The sequence below is a fragment of the Filicampus tigris genome, chromosome 8 (assembly GCF_054856515.1).
Source record: "Filicampus tigris isolate MCC_2025a chromosome 8, RoL_Ftig_1.0, whole genome shotgun sequence".
Classification (NCBI taxonomy): domain Eukaryota; kingdom Metazoa; phylum Chordata; class Actinopteri; order Syngnathiformes; family Syngnathidae; genus Filicampus; species Filicampus tigris.
The window spans coordinates 7,245,249-7,262,859 of NC_141224.1; the positions used below are offsets into that span (position 1 = coordinate 7,245,249).

Consider the following 17,611-nt stretch of genomic DNA (forward strand, 5'->3'; position numbering starts at 1 on the left):
GGTATGCCACAGCAGGCATTGCAGGTTAAGTAAACACATGGCTCCGCTTTAGAAGAGGAAAAAAATACTCTTCCCATCGCACTACAGACCGCTTCCAAGGTTTGATCCGCACAATTCATGTACAAAAAATGACAGTCTGGTTGGAATGGCCACGTCGACCTGAGTGCGATGCATCAAGAATCTCCAAAATCTGACGATGGATTCCGGAGAAATTGAGTTTTTTGTGCTAGCCTTTGTGGGGAATGTTTTTGTGTGATATCGCCTATAGAAAGTTGGGACAGCAAACACCTTTAAATTAGAGTAAAATGGTATTCCATGTTATTTATTTATTTTTTAGAAAGTTCCGCAAAGATGGTGGCCACTGGCAATTTAAACATCTCACTGCGCATCCAAGGCAATCACAGCCTCTCACATTTGCTCAGCCCATCCCCTCGCATTTTCTCCCGACCATCCCGCTTTGTCCCGACTCCACAGTGGCCTGATACGGGGCTGCCGTGGCTGACGGAAAATAGTGTCGAAAATCTTTCTGCGGGTATGTCTGGGAGAGACTGAGTTTAGCCCGGGTTGTTAAGTGAAGACGTTAGACAGCGATATTTTTTGTTTCCGCTCTGCTGAGTGGCTACTGTAAAGCTAACAAAAAAAAAAAAAACAGTATTGCTTGACTGCTATTTTTACAGGTCAAAAAGGGGACAAGACAGTATGCAGGCACGCGCTATTTACCACAAGACTCAATCCCTGTCCCCCACATATATCACTTGCGGTATGTATTAAACAATTTGAAAAGACAAAAAACAAAAAAAAAAGGCCTCTTACCTTTATTTTGGGAAGGCCTGCACTGTTGAGGGACTGCATTGAGGAGGAGGCAGAGATGAGGCCCGAGCCGCTGGCCGAGCTCAGGTCGCTGCCAAACGACAGCGAGGATCCCAGGCCGGACGTGGACGACATGGAGCCGGACGCCGAGCCGGAGGACAGCGAGCTCTGCCGGGCTTTGTTCTGTCCCTGCCCGTCCCTCTGCTTACGGCCCAGCGGCGGCGGCTGCAGCTTAAACTTGGACATGTGCGGGGGCTCCTCGCCCAGGTGGAGCGTGTGGTGCATCGGGTGGGAATGGGGGTGAGGGTGGACAGAGTGAGGCGGGTGGTGGTGGTGGTGGTGGGCGGAGTGGGACAGCGGGGCGTGATGGTGTCGCTCACTCCCCCGTTCTCTCTCCACTCGCTCGGCCGCCCCCCGGTCGCCGCCCGGGCCCACCTTGTCGGCGGCGGGCCGGTGAGGCTGCGGGATGACGATGTTGGGATACTGCAGGAAAGCCCGGGGGCTGAGCCCGTAGTTGTACACCGACTGGGTGTGGGCCTGCAGGTAGCGCTTCATGTCCTCGGGGTTGAAGGAGAAGTGGGACCCCAGCATGGGCGAGAGAGTGGGCGAGGGAGTGTAAGGGAGGTGGGACGCTGGAGTCATGCTGAGAGCTGGGGACAGAGGCGGGGCCAGGAGACCCGCTACTCCCGGCCCAGGCAGGGGCGACACGGGGAAGGGGGACAAAGGCTCCGGGTGGATGCGGTGCCCGGCGGGGCCGCGGGAGCCCGGGTGAGCGCCGGCGTTGCGGAACAGAAACTCGTGAGTCAAGCGGGGGTGGATGATGCTCCTGTAGCCGCCCCCTCCCCCTCCGGGACCTCCTCCGCCACCCATACTCCTCTCCGCCCTGTCCTCCCCGCCGCCCGTACCGGCATCCTCTATCTCCGAATTGACAGAGGTGCCGTCGCTGCAGTCGCTCACGGAGCCGCGGGCCACCCGGCGGGCCACGGTGCCGTACAGGCTTCCGGGGCTGCGCAGGTCCTCATTCGGTGAGAGGACTTCCGAGGGCGTGGAGGGAGGGAACCGGAAGTGGGTCCCTGCACCGGAGGGGACGGGTGGGGCGCTCTGAGGGACGCCGTTTCCTGGGAACGGCAGAGATGAAGATACTGAGAAACAACAGAGCTTTCTCATCTAATCCGTCATAATCACGGCATCATATTGTGGGATTAGGAGGCACATAAACAAGTGCGCACATGCAGCGCTCCGCTCTCCGGGCTTACCGGTGGAGCCCATGTCGATGAACGGGTAGTTGACCAACACCAGTTTGTTGAAGTTGAATTTGTAGGTGAACCGCTTGCCTTTGGTCTTGTGGAGGATTCTCTTGTTGTAGTAGTATCTGATGACGAACGGCAACACACGGAGGATTAGTAAAGATATCACACCATAGTATCACCGTACTGCAACATCAATCTATTGCAAGAAAACCAATATATGTTGATATGATTAAAGAATGAAAAGCTAAACCTAATTTGAAAGCATTTTCTGGATGGAGAATGAAAGCAATATTTTTGTCCTAAATATTTGTTTTGATGAGGGCTGATGTGTTTACCACGTCAGCCACGCGTTTTTGGGGTTCTGGGTTTGAATCATCGCTCCGGTGTGGAGTTTGCAGATTCTCATACTTAATTCTTTAAAAAATTAAGTGACGCTGGTTTGCTTTAGAGAGCAAATTAGAGTGAATCGACGGCCAAGTAGAGCACCCGATTCTCTTTCAATTGCTAACAAGATGGCATATGGAAAATGTACGTTCTAATGGCTTCTATACGTAAAGTTGGCGGTTTGGGGGTAAGTGGTATTCTGTGTGGGTCTGTGCCAATGAGTCACACACACACAGAGGAGTATATGAATGCTTTTATTGTATGTATGGGCATATATTCTTTATCGTCTGCAAAGTATATTTTTGTATTATACTCTCGCCAGGTGGCCAAGGTGCGCACACCAGAAGGTGTTGTTATCTCAAAGCACCACTGTAAAGGGATATCACTTTTGTCTTGGTGATTTTTTTGGTAACTTTTCCTGGAGTCTTGGTAAGGTGACATTTTGAATTTTTGTATTCAAAATCAAAACATGGAAATGAAAGAATGCTTTTGAGCATGTAGCAGTGACTTTTGTTTACGATTCTTTGAGCAACACTGCGATAATACATATTCATTCCGTTTCATCTCCGCCCACCGGCTGGTGAAGCTATTAAAAGACAACCTTTATCTTTCAAGTGACTGAGGTTGCTGACAGTTGCACAGCACACAATCAAACGCACGCTTTAATAAGCGCGCCCACTGTACCTCCTCTGCTAAAGACACATATTACCGAGTGTTACGTGACGGAGCGGACCCACACAAGGGGGGGGGTTAGCTTTGACGGCATGATGAAAAAGACAACAGGTTGATGAGAAGCAGCGGAAGGCCTGAGCTTGGAGACGGTGTGTGTTCCTGCGTTGGAAGGCGAGGTTGTGCGATGTCTCACACCAGCAAACATTCCGCTTTTCATGTCGAGCCACGGAATCATCTCTTTATGTAATGCCGAAGCAAAGCCACTAAGAATCTGGCCCATCTTTATTTGTTTATGTAACCTCCATTCTCTGTTGTTTTTTTTTCCCCTCCCGTGCTCTCACTCCACGAGCCTTTCCTCTCCCGTGGCTACTGCCAACAGTGCAGGGCTGCATTTTTATTAACCTTTTTGTCCGGCTACAGTACATCTCTTTATGTAACACCACTCTTACTTTCTTCCTGGGATACGCATCGGCTTTACGTAACCTCTCGAGCCGAGTCGAAAGAGGAAGCGGGAGATGGGTCTGATGAAAAGTACCGCTCGCCGCCTCGATGTGGCGCTGCGCCCCGCACGTCTGCGCAACGTGAGTCGAGTGTGCTTTGCTAGATCGCCGTGTGTCGCTCAGCTGGCAGCAGTTAAGTCCAGCATGCGAGCGACCAGGCTGCCTGCGGGATATGCAGGTGAGCTAATCGGAGGCCGTTGTCTATCATTATGACGGTTGAGCAGGGCAACGTCGCACTTTGCCTCCTCGTATTAGGCTTTTGTATACACAGAGGGCACGGGGTTTGGTTAACAAAGGACCTTCACAAAAGACAATGTCAAATTTTGCCGCCACGCTCTGTCCATATTCAAAGACAAAAGATAAACACTTCTGCAATTTAGCATTGCCCATCTGTCTGTGGTGCAAAATTGGTCGCAAGTTTTTTTTCTACTCATGATAGACATGCCGTGGAGTTTTTAGCTTTTAATGATGTAAAAATGTCCACTTCGGGGGATAAAAAAAAAAACCCCGTCTAACATCACTTATATATGTGAGTTTGAATGAGTAATTTACTTTTAAGGCCACGATGGTGAATTCAAGGAAGCAAATGGCTATACTTTTAAAGCAACCGGTGATCAGAAGCTCAAGAAGTCAACCCAATGAATGCACAAGTGCTTGAATGTATAATCAAATTTGGAGGTACTAAAAGGTGACTTTAAGTCTCAAAATGAACATTGTCTGATCAAAGTCTGCATTAGCGCTGCATATTACGGCAAAGTGCAATCTCCAGCATTATTTTCGGTAGGCTGACAGTTAGGTGGCCACGGCAACAACAGAAGCTTTTCTCATTATTGCAAGCCAGTCAGTGATTTCGAAAGTGTTAAAGTGACATGTCATTAGTGTTAGGGGGCAACGCTGTATTTCCAAATATGGTCGATTTTCATACTTCATCATGCCTAAATTGATACTGTTGATCTGTCTCCACGTCATCTGATATTTTTAATTATTATTAACCAATTCACAATGTTGAAAATAGCTTGAGAAGATATCCATGAACTCTCCTGAACACGTGAAGTGTCTGAGAAGTGTTGTAAAACTCCGCCTCTTCCCTCAGTTTGTGCAAGCAGAGCGAGGCATTATGTTGCCTAAAGGTTTAAAGTTTGGATGCTTCTTCGACAATCACGAGTGAAAATCGTTAAATCGGGTACTTTGGAGGAAGCCTGTTTTGTTGAAAATAGATGAGTGCGTTGTTTCGGCGCACAAGTGTGTCAGCCATGAATGAAAGTGCGTACATATTCATTTCCGCCTATTACAGTGCTTAGTCGGCTTATTGTTTTATTTATTGCATCACTAAATGGCTCTCAAACTTTTGAAAAAGAGTTTGGAAAGGCGATAGAACCACAGTTGTTTGCTTTTGTCCAGTATTAAAGGCTTTTTGTGTGGTCGGGTGAACAGCGTGACTGTCGACTTTGATGTGGATGGCTGGCGTCGGTGACGTATTCTCCCATTTTAATCAATGAAAGCGTAATAAAGTATCATTTTTGTTTACTGCATAAATAAGTGATTTCACGTGGTTTTGTGATGATTTCGGTGTGTGCGAAGTGATACTGTATGTAAACGACATAAGGTATAATATCAACTTGAACAATGCAATGTTTGGTAGCTCTGTCTTCCCAATCTTGGTTTGCGTCTGAGCAAGACAACAACTTAATTCAATCTGCGGCGCCCGCGGCTGCGTAGAGAGCACATGGTCAAACACTCTCTTCCTGTGCACCCCTCCTCCTCCTCCTCCTGCGCCATCATGCGGACAGGCGCTCTTTGAAGAGCATTTGAACTCACTTCAAAAGAGAAGAAAGAGATTCTTGGAGTGCCTGCGTTTAGCTGCCCGCCACTCTCTTACGCGCCTGATTCCATCGTGATGGATCCACAGGTGCCCCGACATTCAGCTTTACCCCCAAAGTAAACAGTTTACACACACAGTTGATTGGTCTGATACATTGTAATACTGTTGGTCTGTCTGTATGTAAAAATGATGTCAGCATTAAGATCGTCTGTCCGAAAATCGAAACCAATTGATTTTTGGTGACAAATTCATATGCATTTCCTTACTGATGTCCACTTCAACCTGTGCAAATATAAAAGCGATCGCCCAATATTTTATGCGATTTTTTTTTTTAAACAACTATTTTGTTTTTCTTTTATTTTTTTTGTGGTTACTATGGCTTCCTCCCACATCCCAAAAAACATGCAAGTTAGGGTCATTGAAGACTGAATTCATCATAGGTGTGAATATTTTTTGTCTATATGTGCCCTGAGATTCACAAACGACCAGTACCGGGTGTAACCAGCATTTCACCCAAAGTCAGCTGGGATACGCTCCAACTTCCCTGAACTAAATTTTACACCTAATCAAATCACAGTTAATGTTAAAATTCCAGTACTGCTCGCACAAGTTTAAATGACGATGACCATGGAACAAATGATCAACTTCTATTACTTACGAGTTGAAATTTTGTTTGGAAATCCAAATAAATCAGAGGCTGATCCGCATCCAGGGCAGGGTGTTCAACCTAAAGCGATTAATGTATTCAAATGTGATATTCTGTAATAACTCATTGATTCACAACGGTTCATTTCCTAAAATTGGTTTGTCTCGTGATTAGGGCTGATCACTCTGTATTGTAGGGCTGCTCAATTATGAAAAAAAATATTAATCAGGATTATTTTGGTAATAATTGAAATCACGACTATTCAAGCGATCATTTATTTTTTGGTACACAACAAGATGTTTGAACGTAAAAAATATAAAGATAAATACATTTCCTTGAAGCACTATAATTATGTAAGTTCCAAACAAAATTAGTTATTATAACATAAAAAAAGGTGCAAAATATCTCTAAAAAAAAGTATAAATTCCAAGTATGATTTCCTTGTGTGTAAACAAACATAGTGCGTTGATGTAAATTCATATCAATAATAGTTTTTTACGCCAATTTTGTAATCGTGGAGTGTAATAATCGTCATTGTAATTGAATTTCGATGAATTGCACAGCCCTACTGTATTGATTTTTTTTTGTAAACATGCAGATGCAGCCTAAACCTGCCACACCTATTCCAGAAGGTTCTCTTTTAGAGCAACACGTCCCCCCCCCCCCCCCCCCCCCCCCGAACACACGACACACGCATGAGCTCACAATAGTGTCGTGTCGTCCTACAGACAGACACACAAAAAGCATTGTGGAAGCGACCCAGTGGCGAGTGTGTGTGCAGGCTGTGCCTTTGCCCATTGTTGTGCTGTAAATAGGCGCTGACTGTGACAGGAAGTTGGGATTACAATACTCCCTATGAGCTCCGTTTATTTTCTGCTCCTTTCGTCACCACGCACACACACGGTCACAAAACTCAGGTGTGCGTGGGTGTGAGTGTGCAAGATGAACACGTGAGCTTTTTGCCTGTGAGTCATCAATGATGAGTGTTTACCATCTCACTAAAGAACGTGTGATGTGGGTTGGTGTGGGGTGTGTGATTAGTCAAGGTGTCACATGTTCTGCGTGTTTGTGTGCATGTGTGTGTGAGTAGGAGGGTATGGCGTGGTGGTCTTGGTGAGGGTCCGATTATGGTGATCACATGCCCTGCGAAGGCCAACATGCACTCTGGCGTGTGTGTAAGTGTGGAGCATATAAAAGTCTTATTCAGTCAGGACAATGCAGAACACACACACACACACACACACATCATGTATACACAAACACACAGCAGGGACGCACAATGGGAAGCTCACACATGCACGTTGAATACAGAGCGATACAGCGCAGGCGTGAACTTTCTTGCCACGGAGGCCTTCTGACCTACAAGCTGGCTGGATGAGTAACAGTGAGTGCGTTTCCTGCAGCCTGTTGTGTGGATGTGGTCACTGAGGTGACGTGGACGTGTGCATCCGTTGCAGCCTGCTGTGGTGAACCCTCCAAAAGTGATACAATTCCAAGTTCAAATCATCGTTTTTTTTTTTTTTTTTTACAAGAATATGCCCAGTCAAAAGTCAAACTTGGGAAAACAAAACATGCGCATGCCTGAAGGATTAACTATTAAAAAAAATTTTGTTTTCAGTTTCCATAGTTCAAAGTGTGTCCCCGCTGACGTCCACTTCTCAAACTAACAACATGGCTGCAAGCAGAGAGAAGTTAAGTTGCAAAAGCAGAGTGATTATTGCCAACTTAAAAGATTGGGTTGATATAGTTTGGGACTTTTCCGATCCCACCACAGACAATTAAAAAAAAAAAAAAAGAAAATTAAATCAAAGACTCGCTATCTTATTTTTTTTTTTTTTAAGATTTAAAATGTTCAATCATGAAGGATTGTGTTTATATACTCGTTTTGACTTAAGGCAATTTTCTTCAATTTTCTCTCTGTAAAGACGAAATATTTATTACATATTGACAGTACATTATATTTTTGTGGAACTTGATGCTTGTTTATTTTGGAAAAAAACATGTTTCAAAGCTTGTTTGGTATCAGGAGAAATAAAACCATAAAATAGTAACGAATCGATTAAAAGCAGAAATCAGATTTGGAGATTTAATTTTGAGGCCATATGAGGCAACTCTACTTTCTTGTGCCACTGCGCAAACTAGTTCCTTGCGTGCCTTTCGTAGCTTCAAGACGTATGTTGGGATGCTGTGAACCAAGGACCACCTGCACAGTGGTTTATTTATTATTATTTTCATACTTGTTGCAATACATAAAAACTCGCTCTGCCAGCGGCGTTTAGTGGTTAACTTGTCCTGATAATATGGACAATTTAAGAAGATATGTCTTTATTTTTTTTAAAAGCTACTTTACATAATTTCCGGTAGGAAAACTTATATTGTAATCAACTTTGGAGGTTGCACTCACTGTTAAAATGTACTTCTCACAATTCATTCAGTTTTAGCATTTTTTGCATAGTTGCTCCTTTTATAAAGGCAGCCAATTGCCAGTAGTGGTGGTCCACCGCTGCTCAATTACATTCAGAAATTAAGCTAACACACCAAACGTGCATGTAAACCAGACGGTCCTGGTACAATGGTTTGCTTGTGTATGTGCACACGTGTTGGCTTGTTAATCTTTTCCAGCTGTGTGCGGCAGCCCCCTCTGACCTTTGACCACCGTGTAGGGAACCCATGTGCGATTGCTGACCGGCGGCTGATGTGCCTCTGAGAGAGGGGGGCTGGGAGCTCATTAAGTCGCTGTCTGTACTATAAGATGAAAAAGGAGGTTCAGATGGTTTACCTGTGGACCATTTAGGGCAAGAGCATTTGACGGACCTTCATGCCATTCTAAAAAATAAAACATCATGGGAACATTTAGCAAAAGTCCTGAAACATCTGACCCAATAATGCAGGGGGTCCTCACTTTTTGACTCTCCCAACATACGATTCAAGATTACATATGGAAACGACTACTGGGGTTTGCGCATCGATTAGCGTACGAATACGTTGTCACGTGTTATAAGAAGGGATGGTCAGTTGCCGATTTTCATGGTTTTTTTTGGGGGGGTTGTTTTTTTTCATCTGTAACACCGAAGTGGTTTTTCACACAAATATTAACTACGGTATTTTCTGGACTATAAACCGCCCCTTTATATAAGCCACACCTACTCTATTTAAAAAAAAGAATGAAAAAAACAACAACAAAAACGAAAATACAGTAATTTTGACAACTGCATTAGCAGTGATGGACTACGGCGCATTACAATTTGAGTATCAATTCGGGTTACGTCGCTGTTAAGGAGCACTGTTGTAAACAGTAGTCGACCAACTATATAAGGCTGGGTATCAATCAATAATATGTGATGCTAAAACTAATAACTGATACATTTAGGTTCCGAAAAAATACCTTTATAAATACCAATTATCCAATAGCAATTCTGAAAAATGGAAATTACTTCAACTTTACTGAACAAATCTGGAGTGTTATTTTTCAGCTTTGGGATTTTTCCACTCCAAGCAATTTTCTTTGATAACAGTTATAAACAAAATCAACATGTATGCTTTCTCAGGATGCAGAGAAACTTCCTCCTGGCTGATGGTGTATAGTATATTGTATACGGCAGCAATTTTATGAATGGAAAATCAAAGTAACATGTTTAGTTCCTAGATTAGTTCCTATAATTATCTTTTGAAATCACATTAAATTAGACTGGGCTTTATTAGGAAGTTTCTTATAATTTTACTAGTGCATTAGAGTAGGTTAGTGATAGACAAGGCACGTTCTGACTTGCATAAAAAGTTGTTTACGTTGCTGCCAAAAGAACGGTACTCCAGTGAAACTGGTTACAGCCGAATCCTGCCATCCAAAATACACAAGTGACAACATTCTTAATCATTCAATAAATCATGACTGGTGAGCCCGTCCTTGGTTGAAATGCACGACTATGAAATGACAGTCTAACCATGTAAGCATTCCAAACAACACACCGTGTGATTCTAATCCTCTCAACAGGAGTGGAAGTGTCACAGCGGCTGTGGGAACGGGAGATCACAATAACGCACAGGCCGGGCCCGTGTCCTCTTGACGGAAAGTCACGACGCAACAATCAGCCATCCGATCTCTATAGCGCTTGTTGTCCTCACTAGGGTCACATACGACCTGGAGGCAAACCCGGCTGACTTTGGGCTACAGGTGGAGTACGCTGGGAACCAGTCCAGGGATCGACAAACAACCATTCGCACTCACGTTCACACCCATCTTCAAGAAACATAAGGTGCATGTTTTTGGAATGTGTGAGTAAGACAAGAGTAAAAGAAACACTTAATCACAGGGGGAACATGTAAACTTCACACCGAAGGGCCGCGGAGTTACGACTAACCCTAAACCTTACAACTGTGAAGCAATCGTGCTAACCACTTTCATCACCAGCCCACACAGCAATCAATCCCAATTAAAAGACAGACTGGGGTGGTTGGGGGGAATAAAGACATTTCACCATGTGTTCGGCAGGCAGGCAATAATAACAAAGGTGCAAGTACTAACGGGGATAATGAAAAGGAACACTTCAAAACACTTTTGAAGGTGCCCATGTGTGGGGCTGCTAATTGCCACATGCGATTAGCTGACTCCAGGTTTCCTCCATATGAAGAGCTGGCCCAAGCTGGCCCGGCCTCCGACAGCGTGCCGCCCTGTTAACAAGCACACATGTGTGTGCCGCTTTTTCTATACTTCATTAATCTTAAATGCCGCTAATCTTGCTGCCGCATTACTATTGATGTGCATCACCGCAGCGTGGCTCTGAGGACAGATCCGGTCTCACGTCAGGTGGCTACGTGGAAGTTTTGGTCGCCCGCCCTTGTCCCTTAAAGGTGACTTTGCTCCATTTATCCACACCGAACCAGAATGGAGGAGGATGCAAAGATATATGCTAAGACCCGCTATATTTAAGCACTTACTCTACCCGCGCTTAAGCTTCAAATCTGTCACAGCTAGAGAGGATGGACATGCTATAAATAATCAGCATGACCGCAAGTGTCCCAGCTCACATTCTTTGTCTGTCTAGCGGAGGAATTCTAAATGCAGACTCTTGACTTTGCATGGATCTTAATCTCAAAGGTAAGTGAGCGGGCCAGAAAAAAAAAAAAGACTTCTATTTAAAACAAGGTAAATCCTTGAACCTCTATTCCTGTTAGAACACATGGAGCTCTCTTTAAAGGTCTTTTATCTTAAGTTTGGATACGAACAGCAAGTTGATTCGAGTCGAGGTAATTGAGGTGTTATGGTTCACAGGAATTGTGTCAAAGGAAAACAAACCAGAGACACACGGTCGTCATCAGCGCTACTACTTAAGAGATTTTCTATCACTAATGAACTCGAAAGGGAATTCTGGGACAATAAGGCAACTTCAGGCCATTTCTTCAAGGTTTAAAAAGTCCCCCAATAGGAGTGAAACAAGTCCTCCGGTAATTTGGGTATCTCGGTTAAAAAAAAATGCTAGAGGATTTTTTTTCCGCCTCGGGTAACTGTTTATTTGGTTTGTCTCGGAAAGACAAGTCAAGCCAGTCGCAAAAACACGTGTTCATATGGCAACACGCCGCCAACGCAATGCCAAGGCAAACTTCAAAATAAAAGCCCTCCAAATCATACAAGGACATCAAACAAAGTAGGCTTTAATTTTGAAGTTGGCCTTTGTCAGCACGTGTCGGCGTGCTCCTTTGATCATTGTTGCGGTCGACTAGACTTGTCTCCGCGACTGCGTCAGCGGCTAGCGTCTAGCAACAAGTGCTGCCGGACTACTTTTCAAAGGCGGAATCTACCTTTGTTGCTGACAGCCTGACACATTTTAAACAAACCAGGCTTACTCAAATGTGCTATTTTAGCAGGCCAAACTGCTGATTATCTAAAAAACAAGACTAGTTGGTTGTTTCTTATTAAGTCAAATGTCTTAATTATTACTCTTATCTATTCATAATTGTTCTTTTACCAAACAAAAATATATATTATCCGAATACAGTACTCGATTATTCGATAGAATTTAATATGCGATAGCTGCAGCCCAAGTCCCCAAAGCATTAAAAGTCCATTTTCAAGAGATACTAAAGCAAGCACCACAATGATGCGGCCCTAATGTCATTTTTGCACACATTGACAAGAAGCAATGGAGAAGAGCAAGGTTTTTTGGTTTACCTTCTTGAAAAGTTAAGTCTCATTTTATTCAAAAAGAGATTAAAAGCTGCTGCAGCAAATTGGCAATTTTGGCGTATAATGCAGAACAAAAGCATACAACAGGGTTTGGATGGGTTTTTTTTGTCTGTGTTATGTATCATCAAATGTTACAACAATAAATCTGCTCAACTAGCTGTAGTTTGCATCTGGAAACTTGTCATTCAAAAGGCGATTTTGAAGCGACAAAGCCAAATCACTGTCTTGGCTTAGTGTCTACTGTTGGAAATTAAAAGTACTAGCAAAAGGCACTGAGGTGTGACTGGGCAAACAGTTTAGTGTTTTACTTGGCACAAGGGACGCTCAACTGGTACAGGTCAATAGTGTGTGTGAGGGCACGTGGCCAGGGTTGGGTCACTGCTATTTGGATTTAAACAGACATGACTAATGGAATGTCTGGCTGAAAGAGTGCCAAAGTGTAAAGGGCTGTGCCTGCGTGGGGTCTGAATGAAATGCTTCCAGTCAACCTAGTCTGATGAGATGGAAAAGTCATCCAAGTCTGCGGTGAATTCTTTTATGGCTTGATATTATCGGCTACTCCACCTGCAACGGCCAGGCGAGGCCCTACTCCGTACACTGCAAAACATCTTGTGGAGTCGCTTGTGCAACACATGCCGAAGAGACTTTTTATCTTGGGTTGAAAATCATGATCTGGTGGGTAACCAAGCACTTGTGGAAAAGGGGGAATTAATTTGTCCGTATATTGGCTTGCGGCCTGATCTCAAAGCATGCATTTGACTCACTGAAGACAAAAAGAATGACGGCAAGAAAAAGTGTGGCAAAACATCGCTGGGGAGGAAGATGATTTTTGCCACGTACATGGGCAACACATTTCAGGACAAGGACTTCATCGTTTCTTTTGTACGTTGTTATTGAAAAGCATATGGCTGAAGTAAATAGATAGTAAGTCAAAGCGGCTGTGTAGTTGGTGGCCGAGTGCGCGACTACGCTAATCTATAAGCAATACTATTGATTAATTGCCTTGTCAAACGCAACAAGTGGGGCACAAATTTGCTTATTACAAAATAATCCACACTCATTAGACTTCATTTTGGAGGTTAGGTGTTTAAATGTGTCAAATTTACAAAAAAACAAATATAAGCCGTTTTACCTCAGTGCCCTGCTGAGTTTGTCGTAGTTCATTTGGGGTTTACACTTTCTGGCCCCCCAGAGCCGGGCCACCTCATCCGGGTCCTTGATGACAAACTCGCCGTAGTCTCCCTGCCAGGCAATGACGTCGTGGTACTCCTCTTTCCTCAGCAGCTCCAGGATGAAGTGCCATAGCTGGATCTGCCTGGATCCCGGGCTCGACTCCGGCTTGTAGGCCCAGTCAGGAAAGGCAAAACCTGTCATGGGTAAAAGTAGGCGGCCTGTGAATAACAAAATAGTGTGCTGATGTTGAACAACAAATAGGGGGTACACTGGGGGTCGAGGAGTCCAGATTTGTTTGAAGTTTACTCCTGATAAGAGTCAGCAGTTTGTAGCTGTTTCAGGTGAGTGGAGTCTACAAGAGGAAAGAGGATTATGAGTGTCTAGCCAAGTATAGATCACACATAAGAGTGCAGCTTAGTCAAGCTTGCAGTGGAGTGTCCTCATTCATATTTCACGTCCACCATGAATGTCTGCTCACTAACCTTCCCATGTGCTCCCCCACACTGTCTGCTTGCTCTCGAGAAAGGTCTTTTTGGCTTTGATTTTGGGAAAGCTCGGCCATGTCTCCAAAAGAACGGCTTTGATCCGTTTAGTTCAGCAATGGTTGATCTGTAGTCCATCGATTGGTTCACAAAAAACAGTTGCATCTATAAATCGGAAGTCAACCCAAACATATTTTTTTAAGAATATGCTCTATGCAGGCCCACTGGTTGAAAAGAGGCGTTTTGATTGGTATGAAATATGAGTCAAGCAACAAAATCCACCCGTTTTTAGCCATCTCTGGGGGCAGCCCTTTTGTCACTTGTGTCAACTGAAAATGACATCGCACAGCCCCAGGGCTCCGATAACGACCAATCATAGCTCAGCTTCAGAAAACAGGTGATTGGTCGTTCCCTGAGCCCTGGGTAGTTGTGATGTCATTTTCAGTCGACAGAAATGACAAAATGGCTGCCCCCTGAGATGGCTAAAAACGGGTGGATTTTGCAGCTTAACTCACATTTTATTTAACTTAAGTTTTTTTTTTAACCCAGTTGGTTAGTTGATTTGCACGTTAGTTTAGTTAGTCAAAAAGAACTGCGAGAAAACGCCCCAGATTTCCCCAGATTTTTGAAACTAAAACCCCTGCCACATAATACAAAGGCTCCCATTCACAGCCTACCACAACTATGCCGCACACAATATCAGCAATGACTTCACGTTGCTGCTTATAGCTAGGAAGAATTCACTATGTTGGCATTTTGGTGTGGGGATGTATATAAATACGAAGATTACAGGATCAATTTTCTTTGACCTTTACGGCTATTCACCTCCTGCAAACTTCCTCAGGCTACAGTCAAGTACGTATACCCGCGACATCAAGCCAACTGTGACATCACGAAGCATGGTGGTGTGTTCCTCCATGGACCACATGAAGATTTTCCATTGTCTAAACTATACATTGGAATAAATCTTTTTGCTGAAACGCAGACCACAGTCACTCCACCTTTGCAAAGATGTTGTACCGCATTTTCTAGATGCTCTTGGATCATTGTGTCTCACTCAACAGACGTCGTGCTATTCAAGCTATGAAAATTACATATGTGTAACTCAAAGCCCGCAGGCTGAATCTGTTTATTAAACTTTTTTTTATTTACATAACATTAACAGTCATTTGAGAACAAAATGTTGGTCGGACTTCAAATTTGGAGCATTTGTAATTTAAACTACCGCCACCGGACTTGAATATCGTCGCTGTCATGTGAAAAACACTTATGTCCATTTTTTTTCAATTTTCTTATTTTTACGTGAATGGTGTTTCCGCGTTACAGACATCGCATTAACGTGAAAATGTAAAAAATCTTTAAAAATTGGACATAAGTGTTTTTCACAGGACAGCGACGATACGGTAGATGTACTGTATAAGGCCTCCACTTATATAGCACTTTTCTACCTTCAAAGTTCTCAAAGCGCTTTATCACCATCTCTTCATTCATCTACTGATGAAGAAGCATCAGGAGCAATTGGCGGTTCAGTATCTTGCTCAAGGACACTTCAACATAGTCACAAGGGCTCAGGATTTAATCCACAACCTTCAAGTTAGGAGACAACCACTCCACCGGCTGAGCCATGCTGCCCATTTACTTGCCACAATTTTCCCTTGACTTCTGATTTTCAAACGACTAACTTTATTCTTAACAGGGTTTCACAATTAGAACAGCTAACCATAACTCCGGTGTGGTCCGCAATAAAAAAAAAAAGCAATTTAACATCCCTGATGTAAACTGCCTGGTGGAAATTTCCTTGCCACCTTTTAGCAGAAAAAAATTCAACATTAAAAATTAAATCGGAAAATAAGAAAACAAAAAAAATGCAAGCAAGGGTAGCAGCATGATCGCTTCACCTACAGACGTCGTTTTAGGATGACCGACTTTGGTCTTTGTACAAACCACATTCCTGTGTTAACACGAAGCCACCGCCTCACCACAGTGGCTCCTCACAGGAAACACACTGAAACTACTGTGCTCAAAGTTGTGTTAGTGGCCAGTGCGGGACACTTGGCCTCCTCCACCTCTTTCCTGCCAGCGCACTCACTCTTTCCTACGGTCAGAGGAAAAACAAACAGTCATCTCTCATCTCAATACACCTGCTGCTCCGAAGAAACAAGACATAAACAGTGAGATTGTGGGTGTGGAAACACAGTACATATGGCACAGCTGTTTTCCTTACCACACACAAGTATGAGCGACCCAGGAAATGAGGTTGGAAACTGTGAGACAAACAGGTCCAAATCACCAGATTATGGATGTCAATGGATTTACTGGATGACAGCCTGAGGCGAGATAGATCACTCTGATAATCTGCGCAGTGCTAACCTGCCCAGAACCATTTGGTGGGTTGCGTAACACAATCATGTTGGTGGCACATCTGCCACACTGTTATGAATCTGCACACTCATTTTTCTTTTTGTGCTCTTATGTAATGCGAACAGAAGCGTGCACTTTCAAGCTCTCCTTTGCTTATGTTATTGACAACAGGCTGCACGGGGGGGGTGGAGTGATTGTGAAACGCGGACCGTGACTCACTCGCTGTTACCACCTACTCAGGATTCTATGGCACGATTCGGACCATCAAAATAACACTTGAGAAATGTGCACGATGCCTACACGTTTTCCATCTCCAAAATTCCAGACGGGATTTTAATAGCGCTGGAGAATGCGCGGCTTGTGGGAGGACAACGATGCGGTCAACGGCCAAGCTTGTAGGTCGTGATGCGGTAACACACGAGCGATGGAAAACAAATACAGCGGGTCCTTGGTTTACGACGCTCTTGACGATTGGAGGTTACAAATTGGCTGCAATAAGCTTGTTTGTGTGAGAATACATGGTCACGCAGCACATATAAGACAAGCTCACTTACCGCTGCATTTTTCTTTTGTTTTCGATTTATGATACCGAATTGGACCTATAAAGTTACTTTAATTAGGAACAGACAGCTGTGTTAGCGTAGGTTAGTAATGGACTATGGCACACTCAGATTTAAGCACGGATTTGGATTACAGCGATTAAAGTGGAACCTCGAATTTCAAACACATTCAAAGCTCATAAATTTGGGCGTTCAAACCAAAATCTTCAGTTAAAATACATTTTAAATGTCGTGCGTGCGCACCTCACCAAACTCTGAAAGTGATGAGTAGAACAACATGTCAAGTGAAGAATGAGAGTTTCAGTAGCACGCGTCAAAGATATTAGTCAACAGTAGTCGGTAACATTGAATATGTTTTGGTTCCCACTCCTCTTGACTTGATAGCGCTCCGAAACGGAGCTGGTATTGAACGACATTTGTGATTTGAATCGTCTGGTTTCATGCATTTGAGTCGTAAGGTTTTGCGCTGCCTGACAAGAAGGAGGAGGGCATGAAAATGTATACTGCCACGTTCACCACAAGCTACAGTCCTGCTGACTGTCACTAGCAAAAAGGTTGAGTGTTTCATGTGTGTTCCACTTAAACCAAAACACACTAGCCATCATTTTATTTGTGTTGCTAGTGTACATTCTCCCCTTTCTTACCACAATCAGACTGCCTAAAAGCTATGAGCTATAGCGTCTCTCATCTGACGTTGCCAGACACTCAAGTCAAGAGCTCACCGGTCCAATTTCCAATCAGGCTGAGAGGGATAAATGAGCAATGCTCAT

The 17,611-nt window shown here is 43.9% G+C and overlaps 1 protein-coding gene across 2 annotated transcripts in view; it reads right to left on the reverse strand.

Annotated features, from left to right (window-relative positions):
- Positions 1 to 17,611, reverse strand: part of erfl3 (Ets2 repressor factor like 3) — a 57,573-nt gene that overhangs the window by 4,345 nt on the left and 35,617 nt on the right. Inside the window, exons 1-4 of one of the 2 annotated variants that reach the window (XM_086038869.1) lie at positions 13,921 to 14,229; positions 13,398 to 13,632; positions 2,067 to 2,182; positions 814 to 1,928 (exon numbers count right to left, since the gene is read on the reverse strand). In XM_086038869.1, coding sequence (XP_085894995.1) covers positions 814 to 1,928; positions 2,067 to 2,182; positions 13,398 to 13,429 — 1,263 coding nt within the window. In that variant the 5' untranslated portion in view covers positions 13,430 to 13,632; positions 13,921 to 14,229. Of the gene's footprint in view, positions 1 to 813; positions 1,929 to 2,066; positions 2,183 to 13,397; positions 13,633 to 13,920; positions 14,230 to 17,611 lie in introns of those variants that run through there. The other variant, XM_086038868.1, reaches the window with a different exon arrangement.